The following is a 14,434-nucleotide window of genomic DNA, read 5'->3' as shown; positions in this document are numbered from 1 at the left end:
GGTTTGAGCTTTTGGAACCTCAAAGCCCACCCCCAGTGACACACCTAATCCTTCCCAAACAGTTTATCAACTGGGGACTAAGTATGCAAATATCTGAGTCCGTGGGGGCCGTTCTCACTAACCATCACATTCCACTCTAAGCTTGTACCGTAATGCAAACACATTGTATCAATTCAACTTCATGAGTCCCCATAGTCTCAGTCTCAGTCCAGTCTTTTGTGAAACTCAAGACCATCTCTTAATTGTAACCCACTATAAAATCATAAGGCAAATTGCACATTTCCACCATCCAATGGTACAGAATATATATTACCATTCCAAATGGAAGAAAAGGGAGCATAGTGGTGAAATACTGGACCAAAGCAAGACCAAAACCCAGCAGAGCAAACTCCAAACTCTGCATCTCTTCAGATCTCCAACTCCTTTCAGCTTTGTTGACTTCAATACACTTCTCTCTCTTGGGCTAGTTCCACTCCCTGTTAGCAGCCCTCCTTGGCAGGTAGCCCACAACTCTAACCTCTCCAACATCTTGGGGTCTCCTACACAATCCAGGCTTCACCTTCACAGCTTCATGCAGTGGCCTCTCTGGACCTGCATGCGGGGACTGCCCTGCTAAATGCCTGGCTTCGGCATCTTTCTTTAACCACAGAGGAAGGTTCCATAACTCCTTTCCAATATGCTTCTTGGCTAAAATCAGAACCATGTGGCTGAAGCTACCAGGTTCCGCTGCCTGCTTGGGCTGATACCTGGCTCCCTCTATGATTTGTATTTGCTTAAGTTCTGACGTAGTAGTTTCTAGGCTGAGGAAATCTCAGGCTTGTTCCTTTCACTGGGTGGGGCCTTGCTTGAAGTTTCCCTTTATTCCATTTAAGCATCAGGCTTTTCTTTAACATTTTCAACCTGAGCACACGGCTCGATTCCAATATTACATTTCCTGGCTCTCCTTTCCCCCTCAAAGTGTACATTTTTTATTTCTTTGTCTAGCTAGCTTTCCTTTTCAGTGTAGATCTGCATTAGGGTGATCACTAATAACTTCGTGACACGGTTCATAATAGACTGTCTTGAAGTCTCTAATGCCGGTGACATTAGCCTTAGGCAGGTTTTTAGGACAAGGGCAAAAAGCAGCCACATTTTTTGCTGAATTATCACAAGAATGGCCTCTAGGTCAGCTGATGATATTTTTCCCTCCGAAAACTCTTGAGCTGGGCCTGCATAGTTCCATTGGCCTTCAGCACTACTGTCTTCCAAGGTCCTGCTAGGATGGATGTTAAGCCTCACCTACAGCATTCACCTGCTTTCCTAATCCAAGTCCCCAGAGTCTACTTCTCACTAGCAAGCGTCATGGTCACAGCAGTACCCACTCCTGGTACCAACTTCTGTCTTACTCTTCTTCTGCTGTGAAGAGACACATGACTAAGACAACCCTTATAAAAGAAAGCCTTTAACTGGTGGCTTGTTTACAGTTTCAGAGGGTTAGTCCATTATTGTCGTAGTGGGAAGCAGACAGGCATGGCACTGGAGCAGTAGCTGAGAGCTTTGCATCTTTACATCTTGATCCATAAGCAGCAGGCAGAGAGAAAGAGAAACTGATGAGCAACTGAGCTTGGACTTTTGGAATCTCAGAGTACACCCCTAGCAACACACCTGCTCCAGCAAGGACATCTCTCCTAGTCCTCTCCAAACAGTTCATCTGCTGGGGACTAAGCATGGAAATATGATCCCATGGGGACCATTTTCATTCAAACTACCATGGATTGGAAAAGAAATAAAACTGTGTTTTTATAACTGATCTGATTGACTTTAAAAATCCAAAAGAAACTGTAAATGTTTATAATAGTACACAAAGTATACAAAATTGATTGCTATGTATATTCCTGTGGGTGTGTGTGTGTGTGTGTGTGTGTGTGTGTGTGTGTGTGTAATCACATAGTGGGAAAATGAAACTGACATTTACACTAGTCTTTCCAAAATCAGTGTGATGAAAAAATACACAAGACTGCCACAGTAAAAACTGTGAAGGAAAAAAAGACATTGCTGAGGGAAATGACCAGAGCTAGCAAAATGTCTCAGCAAATAAAAGTACACACACACACACACACACACACACACACACACACGAAATGAAACAAAAGGATAAGTGACAGATGAAAGGAGAGGAAAGGTCATTCATTGGTTAGGAAACTCAAAATTAAGACATCAATTCTACAGACCCCCTCAGTTCATTTTCCATAAACCCCATAAGCCCTACAAACTTGGAATCCCACAGATACAAGCCAACTTTAAAACTGGAAAGTAGAGCAGTACCCTGATTGCCTTAAGAGTTTCAAAGATCAGAGTTGAATGTTTGTATCCATACACTGAGACTACAAACAAACCCTGTGATAGTGTGGTGGTGATGTAAAAAGAGACGACGTAGTCATAAAAGTGTGCTTTTTCTCCCAGGCTGGAGGGAAGGGTTCATCTCTAACAGGTGCTGCTAGGTCAGTTGTCTTGGTACCTGGATAAAGTGAGCTGCCCTGGGGAGATGGCGCAGCGGTTAAGAGCCCTGGCTCTTCCTAAGGCCCTGAGTTCGATTCCCAACACCTGGGGACAGCTCAGAACTGTGACTTCATTCCTGTGGGATCTGGCACTCCGTGTCTTCCATCAGCACTGCACACGTGGAGTACACAGATACACACGCAGGCAAAACACCCGAATTAACCTTGACTTTTACCTCAAGCAGTATACCAGCCGAGTTCAAGATGACTGTACAATTAAATGAGCTGTAACCAAACATCAGGAAACAAAACAACAACCAAAGTCCTTAGAAAGGGTCTGATTCTTGGTAAGATGCACAAAGTACAAAAAGGTGAAAGACAAGGTTAACTTACTTGAAATTGTTTAAGATCTATAATCCTTAAAGAACTTTTCATTGAAACAGCATTAAGAGATGGGGAAAGGTCCATTATCAAGTTTTAAAGAATAAACAAGCAGACTTAATTTGCCTCAAAACAAATGTCCAAATGACCCTTTAATTATAGGAAAAGATACTCAACAACCTTAGTTATCAGGGAAATGCACATTAAGATTTCAGTGAATGCTTCTATAGATCCAGCAAAGTCATTAAAATTTAAAATACAGATAATGGCCAATGTTGTCAAAGGTACAGAACAATAGTGATGGCCCTATTATAATTGATATAATCACTATGAAAACTGTGCTGGCATCTCTCTCTTAAATAATACTCAGCTTTCTGTGACTTTGTTTTAATAAGTGTTACAGACATGCTCAAGAGAAATGTACTTGAGAGTATTCATGACATTGATGGTAGTAGAGTCATTCAGTGGAACACTTCAGATGTAGCTAGACACAGTTACATGTGTTGTGGAATATTTATTTATTTATTTATTCATTCATTCATTCATTCGTTCATTCATTTATTTATTTTGCCGGAGCTGAGGACCAAACCCAGGGCCTTGTGCTTCCTAGACAAGTGCTCTACCACTGAGCTAAATCCCCAGCCCCGTGGAATATTATTTTAAGATGTGTTACTTCACTTTTGTTTCTGTTGCATTTGTTTAACTCTGTGAAGCTGTGTCACTGTGCCTGTGTAGAACACCTGATGGTCTAGTAAAGAGCTGAACGGCCAATAGCAAGGCAGGAGAGAGTGAGAGGCAAGAAAAGCTGGCTAGAAACAAAGCCAAGCTAAGGCTGGGCATTCGTGATTAAGAATAAGCCTCCTTTTTGTGATTTATTTGGGAGCTGGGTGGTGGGCCCCTAAAAAAGAGCAAAAACAAGCAACATACATGGGTAGTAGATCTCACAGAAAAGATTGTGAACAAAAGAGTATCTATTTCTGTTTTTTATTTATTTATTTATATTTTTTATGTGCATTGGTGCTTTGCCTGACCATATATCTGTGTAAGGGTGTTGGGTCCCCTGGGACTGGAGTTACAGACAGGTGTGAGCTGCCCTGTGGGTGCTGAGAATTGAACCCGGGTCCTCTGGAAGAGTAGTCAGTCCTCTTAACCGCTGAGCCATCTCTTCAGCCCCTTATTTCTGTTTTCTAAAATTCAGAAACAGGTCACGCTACTCTGTAGTGAAGGAATAGTGATCTTGGGTATTGTTGGGGCACAAAGGAACGGTGGTTGCAGGAAGAATCCTATCTTGAGCTGAGAAGTGGCTTACTGTATGATAGCTAACGGTTCTTTGAGTTACACATGCTAGCTTAGTTTTCTGTATATAATACCTTAGACTATCTTTTGTATAGTGGTAACTAGAGTTTTGCTCTATTGGGTCTTACTTAGTTTGAAGGTTTTTACCAGGAAGTTTATATACAGAGTGGAAAGAGCACTGGTTGTTCAGTGACTGCCTCTGAACTTTGCTTGTTGATTGATGCTGTGCTCCTGCGGCTGTGTAGAACCTGAGTGGTGGTCGGAAGTTGTTCAGCCTCTTTAGTACAGTGAAGATGACTTGGAATTCCTGGGCTACCAGAAGGACTAAATGAAAGATGGTGCTAGTGTTCAGAGCCTGATGGAGCATGCATACTTACTATGCCTTCATAATGTGCTGTGGCCTTATACCTGAACCCTTCATTCAAACGCCAGAGTCCTGGCAATATTGTGGGCTGCTCTAGTTGCTCCGTGTAAAGGAACGGCCAACTTCTTGATTATAATGCCGTCACCACCCCCCAAGATGATAGAACTGGGAGTTTTTCAGGGCTTGGTTTTGAAATGAAAGAATTGGGTTGTTCTGGGGACTCCCCTAGTTTGGCCAGTTAATTTTTGAGCTCTCTTGATAAAGGCTTTTGGAGCCTTTAGTTTCTATGATAGTATTTCATCAGCTCCTAAGATAGTTTGTCTGAAATGCACCTTTATGTGCTACTAGGTGGGAGAAAAACCTGGTAACCCTAAGAAGTAATTGAGCAATAATCATTGCAGCATGGTTTTGTTTGATAAAATTTTTAGTTTTGTAGATTAACATGACTAAAGCATTTTAAACTTTGTAAATGTTAGTCAAAGTCACATAATTACTTGGGGATTCAAAATCAAACCTACAGCTGGGGAAATGGCATGCCCAAACATGAATGCAGCCCCGAGTTCAGACCCCCTGCACATTGTTAAAAGCCAAGTGTGCACCTGTGCCTTAATCCCCCCCCCCCACACACACAGACACACACACTGTGTGTGTTGCAGGGTGGTGCTAACTGGATAACACTTTAACGCAGTGGTCAGTGAGTGGGAAGTCCTGGGAATGAGACAGAGCCTTAGAGCAGAATGCCTAGTGTCCTTTTCTGGCCTCTGCGTGACTCTCAGATGAGCACAGGCACAGATTAAACACATAATTTACTGATAACAGAGAAAGAGGATATCCACTTTAAACTGACATGCTGAGATGACCCACACTCATCTTCTGACTTAGCGTAATTGCTGTTAAGTTTCAACTGGTTTTGGAACTGAGTATTTTGTTGTTCATAAATTGTAAACCTCATTGATGTTACTGAAGGGGAGGACTCACTGTTGTTTAGGCTGACTTTGAATTTTAGGATCCTTTCACCTTAGATACATGCCATTGTGCCAATTTTGAATGTTTTTGTGACAACCAGAAATGTTTTCATTGACTTTGTTGCTGTTGTCTTTAACAGCTAACACACAGTAGACTTTCAAATATTTGCTGAATTGATGACTTCTGAACAATCATTTTTAGCTCTGCATTTACTCATCCAGAGAGAGGCTTTTAATCTTTCAAGGTGAATGCTTTTCCCTCTTAAACCAGAAGTCTCCCAATTTACAACTAATGCCAAAGGAGCATGGTGGCCCACACCTTTAATCCCAGCACTCAGGAGGCAGAGGCAGGTGGATCTCTGAGTTCAAGGCCAGCCAGAGCTACACACTGAGACAGTGAGAAAAATAAATACAAGCAAATAAAACCCTAATGCCAAACCAGATGTGGGATTAGATGCTTTAATCCCAGCTCTTGGGAGGTAGAGCCAAGAGGATCAGGAGTTCAAGGCCATCACCTGCTATCTATCTATCTATCTATCTATCTATCTATCTATCTATCTATCTATCTATCTATAGTAGCCCAGATTATGTGAGATCCTATCTTAAACAGGTAAACAACTAACCAGTGCTGGATTAAAATTTGTTGCTGTATCGATGCTAGTTTTCTAGAATGTTACTTTGAATTTCAAGGGTAGTTTTTTCTGTTTGGTGTGTGTGTGTGCGCATGTGTGGAGGACAGAGGACATCTTCGGGCTCATTCTGCCTAAAAAGTGCTCCAACTACAGGTGTGAGCACACTTGGGTTGTTCTAACCAAGCAGGCTGCGCTGGCTGGCCAGGGAGCACCAAGGATCTACCTCCTGTTTCTGCTTCCCCAGTGCTGGGATTATACTTCACCCTGCTTTTTACTTAATGTGGGATCTGGAATTGAAATTAGATCCTTGTGCTTTTATGGTGGTCTTATTGACTGGTATATTTGCCAAAGCACATTTGTACATTGCATCCTCTTACCTCTTTAGTGTTAATATGGTCATAGAATGTACAATTTTAATGTATGAGTGCCTGACTTTTTAAGCCTGTTTCAATTTTACAAAGGAATTATAGCTGTTGTTAGGGAATAAAATGTGTGTTTCATTTATAAATAAGAACTAGCAGGGGTATATAATATGGCATGTTTTGGTGTTTGTTTGCTTGTTTGTTTATTGATTGATTGATTGATTGGTTCGTTGATTGATTGATTGATTGGAGCTGAGGACCAAACCCAGGGCCTTGTGCTTGCTAGGCAAGCTCTCTACCACTGAGCTAAATCCCCAACCCCTTGGTGTTTATTTTAATCAGCATTGTAAGTGCAGGCTGGTAAGCCTTGGTGCTTCTGATAGCTTTAGGGAACTCCTTGAAGCTGAATCACCCCATCTTTCTTTCTTTATGGGCACTGGTTCTTAGTGATGCTGTTCTGTTTTCTGCTTAGTACAAGACTTGATGTGAGTAGGCCAGACCTTAAGGTGCTAGCCTTAAAGTTGTTGAAGTACCTACCTTGGGCTCCTAGCTCATGCTGTCTACTGGAAACAAGGAGAAATACATTTAATTGGTCCAGATTTGAAGAGTACCCTCAGAAACCAGCAACATTTGAAATTAATACCACAGTTCATAAAATAAGCTCACTGTTAGCTGGACAACGTAGTCCACGTGTGACTTTTCTGGTCTTCAAAATATGGGTGTAGCTCTTTTGGAAGCATTATTGCTTTCTGGATAATTCTGGAAAACTGATGAGTTTCCTTATTCTTTTTTTAGTACGAGGATGTCGTCCAGGAAAGATTGTGCAGATGACGGAAGCGGAAGTTCGAGGCCTGTGCATCAAGTCTCGGGAAATCTTTCTCAGCCAGCCTATTCTTTTGGAATTGGAAGCACCACTGAAGATTTGTGGTATGTAAATGGCAAAGTTAGAAATGAGTTCTTTTTCCTAGACCAGACTGGCTTCAGACTCACAGACATCCTCCTGCCTCTCCCAACCCCTCTGCTGGGATTAAAGAAGAACGCCCCCATGTCCTGCAGGAAATGAGTTCTCTAAAGCACATTTTCTCCTGTCGTAATATCGAGGGTGTGTTAGAGAAAACTTCCAAATTTGAATTAAAACAATTGATAGGTTTTATTAAGGGTTCATAATAATGACAGGTTAGAAGCAACAGAACCATTTTGGTACATTACAGTTGGTCAAAGGGTGCTATCTGTAATATATAAAATGGTCCTGGAAATCGAACAGTATGTTAGAAAAATGGGCAGACCTTAGGAGAGAGCTGAAATCAGTGGAACCTGTCCCTAACTAGTCAGGTTACAAACAAAACGACCAAGAGCGACGGTGCTCCTAAGGATGAGGGGATTGGCTCTAGAGCGCTGCTTCGAAAACAGTCTCGAGTGCCAGGGTGGCAGGGTCCATGTCTCTGCGTGGAGTACTTTTCAGGCTACTGGTTTATAAGCTGTATGTGTTCTTTTAGGTCTTATATTGGTTTAGCCTAAGACAGAAACTTAAGACTTTAAATTGATTGATCTGTTATAACAAGAAAAATTACTGCATAGAAAGTAGCATTTTTCTGTGGTTCATGTACAACAAGAAATGGTGTAAATACTACAGCATGCTGGCTTTTCATTTGGTAGTACAGGTGTTCTTTGTAATGGTATGTGTTTGTGAAAACACTTTTATATACTTAGGACAGCTTCAGTAGCTTGTCATATGCAAAAATGCCCTTCATTCTGCTTGTTTCTGAGTGATCTACCTTGAAGCCGTGTAACTTGAAGATGTTTAGTGTAACTTTTTTAAACTGCCCAGATATTTACTAATGGGCAGTAACTTTCCTTTTCCCTGGCTGCTGCCCTCCCATCCCAGCGTTCCTCTGAGTTCAGTCCTGTTAGGAGGAAGTCCTGGTGCTCAGGCACCTGGTTTGGAGGAGGACCTCATTCCTTTCTAGGGGTTACTGGTGTTTTTTGTTGGAAACAAGGTGCATGCGGGGAGGGAGTGGTAATTGGCCATTAGTGCTCAGAATTCTATGTTGTCCCTAGCTGGGGTTGCAGGGTTAAGTAGGGGTTGGAGGTATTTCCCAGCCTCAGCAGCCTGAAGTCCTCAGGATCAGACTCCTAGGATAGTGCCAGAGAGGCAGCTCTGGGCAACAGCTCCTGATTGGTGCCTGGGTTTGGGGAGAAGTCACCAGGGGACTGTAGGAGGGTAGTCATTATATATGTTGAGTTGGGGAAGTGGGTGACTGTGTTCTCCTTGGACTGGAACTGCTTGGGCAAGGGTTCCCTGGTGTCCAGGCCTCGAGTCGCCCCAGTGGTGGCCCACACTTGTTCCAACTTGGAGGGCCTTGTTTCAGAAGCTGTTGCAGAGTCATGGTTAGGTTCAGGGTCCTACAGATTTAGTGTACTTCTGAAGTACTTTGTATTCTCTCTCTATGGGGTTTTATTAAATTGTGTGTGGTGCTTTGTACAGTATCCAGCAGATAAATAGTAGCAAAGTAAATGTTTGTTGATTAATTAGCTTAGACTATCACCTTTACATCAAAAACCAGTAGTTTGAAACTTTTCTGGAAATGTTCAGTCTCTTGTGATTTATATTAGTTATTTGTAGATGATCTAAAAATTATTTGAAGTACAGATCCTCCTGGATTTATGGTAGGGTTATATCCCAGGAAACATTAAGTTGAAATACCATAAGCCCAGAATACACTTAAAACACTGAATGCTGAACACTGTGGTTTGATACCTTACACTGTAAAGCATCAGTTGTTTACTGTCACGATCAGTGTGACTGGTGGATAGTCACAGCTTGCTGCTGCCACCTAGTATCTCCCAAGTGTTGTTCCACATTTCACCAGCATGACAAAACATTGAGACTCCAAACTGCAGTCTCCTGATTACACAGTGCTTTTGCACTGCGAGACCCTTGTAAGTTAAACTGCTCAAGTCAGGGATTGTACTTCATACAAGTACCCCTTCAAATTTTATTTAGTACAGCAATAACTTGAAGGTAATGGAAGTTATTTGTGTTTTAGTTCTTGATATTTGGTATAACAATATGATTTAAGTTCAGCTACCAGCTAATGAGAGTAACTGCCAATTATTATTTTATAAGAAATACCTGAAATTTTTGTAGTGTAGAGCCACAAAAACTAGTTTTTCATCTCAGTTTCTATAGGGTAGGAATTCAGACTCGGCTTTGCTGAATCTTCAGGTTCTGAGTCTCATGACACTCTAGTCAGAGTGTGCTCTGGGCCTTGGTCATCTGCACTGTGGAAGGATTCAGTTCTGTGTAGGCGGCTGGACTGCGGGCCTTCATTCCAACTGAAGAGCTGCTGGCCAAAGTCTGCGTTCTTTTTAAGACAGCAGCTTCATCAGCAAGCTTGAGAGGAGGAAGGAGTGAGGCTGCAAGTCTGACAGAAGTCACAGTGGTTGTAAGTGAGCCCTAGAAGGGACTGGCCTCACTTTGTGGTCTTCTGTCTCTCAGCTTAAGTCTAGATAATGACCTGGCTTTAAGGGGAAGGAAGTATACAAAGTTCCTGTCATAGAAGCTACATAAAACTAATCCACTTCTCTACCCTGACTTGTTTTTAGGAGATATTCATGGACAATATACAGATTTACTGAGACTATTTGAATATGGAGGTTTTCCACCAGAAGCCAACTATCTTTTCTTAGGCGATTATGTGGACAGAGGAAAACAGTCTTTGGAAACCATCTGTTTGCTGTTGGCTTATAAAATCAAATACCCAGAAAACTTCTTTCTGCTAAGAGGGAACCACGAGTGTGCCAGCATCAATCGCATTTACGGATTCTACGATGAGTGTAAGTGGGACTCACAGCTTAGAGTGTGATTAGTTTCCACGTGCTTTTACAGTTCAAATGAATCTCTTCAGTTCAGGGGAACTGGATGGTTTAGTTTATATTTTTTTAAATATGATCTCGGACAAAGGTCCAGAAAGAGCCTAAAGCTAGGAAACACATTAAGTTGCTTTCTTGGGATCTCCTTGGTCATGTTTCAGATTGGCTGCAGTTTAGTTGGCTGGAGGAGGTCTTGATTAGTTTACCTGGTAAGATACCCAAGTAAAACAAACAGGGTTACTGCAGGCAGTGGCTTCTGCTTTTCTGCTGTTATTAAGGTTTGCTTTCTACAGTCATTCATTTGCTCACTCGCATGTGTGTGTGTGTACGCATGCAAGCATGTGCACAGGCACACTACATGCACGGTGTCATGACACACATTTGGAGATCAGAGGCCAGCTTGCAGTTGGTTCTTTGTACCTAGGTCTCAGCAGTTAGGAGACCTGCTGCTCTTCCAGAGGGCTCAGCTTTGGTTCGCAGCACCCACGTGAAGAGACTTACAAACTCTGCCTTTAATTCCAGTTTCGGGGGATCCCATTCTCTTCATTGTAGTATGAATCTTAAAGAGTCTTATTAATAAAACTCAACCCGAGGCCAGTTATTGGGGTGACTGCTGGAAGATCAGAGAAGCAGAACAAGCCACAGCTATCTCACCTTGCTAGTTCCTCAGGTGATCTTGTTTCCTCAGGCTGGAAGCTTCTGAGTCCTCCTCCACATGAATCTCAGCTGAACTGTGTTGCTCCAAAGCTTAAACTAACTACATGCTTTTTCCTCTAGTTCCTTGTCCTCACACCTTATATACTTTTCTCTTTCTGCCCACACTCCTTGGGATTAAAGGGGTGAATTACCATGTTTAGCTGTTTCTAAAGTGGCCTTGAACTCAGAGATCCAGCTAGCTCTATCTCCCAAGTGCTGGGATTAAAGGCGTGTACCACCACCGCCCAACTTCTGCTATAGCTTACTCTTCCCATTTTCTAGCCACCATTTTTGGCTCTGTTCTAGTGGCTGTCTGTTCTCTGACCCCAGATATGTTTATTTCGGGGAACACACAATATTTCAGGGAACACAATACCCACCACACTTCATGGCCTTGGCAGTCACTTCATGCATGAGGTTCATATACAGAAACAAGCAGGCGCACATCATAACAAATAAAATGCTAAATGACAGTCAAAATTCATTATTGAAATGTTAATTTGCTTCTATAGCTAGAGAGCTAGGTGACTGAGTCCTCAGGGTTACCTTTGTTACATTGTGCTCTTGGTTTTTAATCAGCAGGCAGTCTGATGGGCTGCTGTGTAGCAGTCTTTCCAGTGTCATTAGCTACAAGTGGTTTTGATTTTCAGTTTCATTAGATTGATTATGAGAGTAATGTGTTTGGTCATTTATAGTAGTTTTCTAATTAAATTTATTTTTGATGGCTCAATTGTTGGTTTGAATCTACTTTTTCTCTTTTCCTGTCTTAAATATGGTAGAGTTATCATCAAACTCAAAGTCCCTTGATTCCTGTAATATAACAAATGTTTGTGAATGTGTTATATATGCCAGTCACTTCTGACGCTGGAATGTGGTAATACTCAGGCCAAGTTACTCTTAAACAGACAAAAACGGAATTTATGTTATAATGGTAATGATTCTGTATTTGATTTTTACATTTTTGTGATCTGAATTGTCAGACTTGTACATAGGAAAGTAAGTTGAAATACATCAAACTATAAGCATCTTTCTAAGCTACAACAGAAGTTGAGGTATATTGGCATGTTCTTAGAAGACAAAGTGAGACGTGAATGTCCTTTAGGGCAGAAATGACGTCAGATGGAATGGTGTGTGGGAAAACAGCTTGTAAACAGTCTATAAGTTACACTTACTCGTTGAAGGGTTGGCTTGGACATAAAAACAGGAATTAATAGCTGTGACTTTTATCCCTTCTTTGGCTTGGTAGTTGAACTTAATGCCAAATCATGAAAATCAGGTAACCCTTAGTTGAAGTTGTCTTTGTTGTAGCTGGGCTACGGGAAAATTATAGCCTTGCGTCTTTTCACTTGCTCTAGTGCCAAGTTGTAATTTGCTCTAAAGTGAATACCACTTAGGCACTTGGAAGTGCTCCTTTCCTGGCAGTAGGTTTATACCTCATTACTCAATGCATCAGGTTAACATGGACCAGCTCCAGAGGACCACTTTCACGTTTGTCTGCTTACTTGGCTAGGTAAATATATTGAATGGGGAGAAATTAGCTAATACCCTATTAGACAATTTCAAAAATACTATATTATAGTGATGTTGTTTGATGTAGTTGTTCTTTGAAGTCTTGGCAACTCTACAGATGGTGTTGAATGTTTTATTTTACTACCCTTTTAGAAACATAAGAAGAAAAATGAAGTACAGTGATAAACCTGCATGCTGGACAAGTACTGAAGCATGAACTTACATCTCTAGCACATGAAACTGAACATAGCTTATTCACTTACAGAAAAAAAATGTGCTAAGTTAAGACAGAAAATTAAAACAATCATTCTGTCTTTGAGATAACTAATAAGAACAGTTATTGATTCTTTAATTCCCTATGCTTTTTATTTTTATAGGTAAACGAAGATTTAATATTAAATTGTGGAAGACATTCACTGATTGTTTTAACTGTCTGCCTATAGCTGCCATTGTGGATGAGAAAATCTTCTGTTGTCATGGAGGTAGAGTAATAAATTGGCTATGTAGAAGATGAGACCTATAATAATTCAAATGCTGTGGGAAATGGGAGGGTGGCAGGAGGTTCACAGTAGCTCAAAGCCAGCCAGACCCGCAGGTGCCAGGCCAGCCAGGGGCAGGGCAGCATAGGAAGACTGTCTCCAACCAAAGTGAAGTCATGCTATGAATAAACAGAAACTGCTTTAAGCACCTCCTTCAGTAATTGGAAATGTGTGATTATTAATAAAGAAAATTAACATTGGTCCTTATAAAGAATTCCTCATATAAAAGTTTTGGCCCAAGAGTGGTCTGTACACGCCTGTAATCTCAGGATTCAGAGGCTCTGAGGCAGAAGGATTTCAAGGCCATCTTGGGCCATGTATACTAAAAAGAAAGAAAAGAGAACTAGATGGTTTTAGGAAGTACTTTCACTTTGCCTCATTTTAGGCCTGGTCGGCTGGTTGGATTTTTTTTTTCTTTTTTTTTTTTTTTTGGTGCTGAGGATCTCGCCCATGCCTCAAATTTTGATTTAAAAAAGGTACTCTGCCATCAGTAAAAATGGGAGGCTAATTATCTTTCTGTCTGTATTAAATACCTTTTATCAAACTCTAAACACAGCCTAATTTACCATTCATGTGACTCCTAAGTGTTGTGCAGTATGTCAGCATAAGTACACATTAGGAAATGAGGACATGAGAATATGGAGATTAGAATGCATATCAGAAGTTTTCAGCTCTCCAGCCTCAGCACCTCAGTGCCTTTTGGTATCTCACTCAGAGGAGCTATATTTCTGATTTATACCCTGAGGATTGTAAGTGGCCAGGACTAATTTTCCTGAAACCCCCCAATGTGTAATCATGAATAATGTAGTTCATTGCAGATGAAATTTGGAAGGTCACATGCATCAGAACTCACTTGGGAACATGTAGTACAGTTTTCTATGATACTACATTCACACACAAGTTTTTTACAAGTTAGGGAGGATGGTATATTTGGTAAAATGCTTGCCATGAAAGCCTGATTAAATTAAACCTGACTTAAATTCAATCCTTAGAACCCATGTGAAAAGCCAGCCTAGTTTAACCAGTGAGCTCCAGGCTAGTGAGATATCTTCTTTATTTTATTTATTTATTTTGGTTTTTCGAGACAGGGTTTCTCTATAGCTTTGGAGGCAGTCCTGGAACTCACTTTGTAGACCAGGCTGGCCTCGAACTCAGAGATCCACCTGCCTCTGCCTCCCGAGTGCTGGGATTACAGGTGTGCACCACCACCGCCCAGCTGATACCTTCTTTAAAACAAGACAGGTAAGACACAGAGGCACAGATGTGCTCAGAGGCAGGCACATCTCTGAGTTCAAGGCCATGCTGATCTATGTACCAAGTTGCATGTCAGCCGGGGCTTC

At 41.4% G+C, this 14,434-nt stretch overlaps 1 protein-coding gene and 1 pseudogene across 1 annotated transcript in view; one reads left to right on the top strand and one right to left on the bottom strand.

The window, feature by feature from the left end:
- Ppp1cb (protein phosphatase 1 catalytic subunit beta) overlaps nt 1–14,434 on the top strand; it is a 34,871-nt gene that overhangs the window by 12,937 nt on the left and 7,500 nt on the right. Inside the window, exons 2-4 of the mRNA XM_036171021.1 lie at nt 7,273–7,404; nt 10,084–10,314; nt 12,933–13,037. Coding sequence (XP_036026914.1) covers nt 7,273–7,404; nt 10,084–10,314; nt 12,933–13,037 — 468 coding nt within the window. The remainder of the gene's footprint in view (nt 1–7,272; nt 7,405–10,083; nt 10,315–12,932; nt 13,038–14,434) is intronic.
- LOC118571863 lies at nt 8,513–8,864 on the bottom strand (annotated as a pseudogene).

The sequence above is a fragment of the Onychomys torridus genome, chromosome 21 (assembly GCF_903995425.1).
Source record: "Onychomys torridus chromosome 21, mOncTor1.1, whole genome shotgun sequence".
Taxonomy (NCBI): domain Eukaryota; kingdom Metazoa; phylum Chordata; class Mammalia; order Rodentia; family Cricetidae; genus Onychomys; species Onychomys torridus.
Note: the sequence above shows the minus strand (reverse complement) of the source record. Positions and strands in the feature narration are given on the sequence as shown.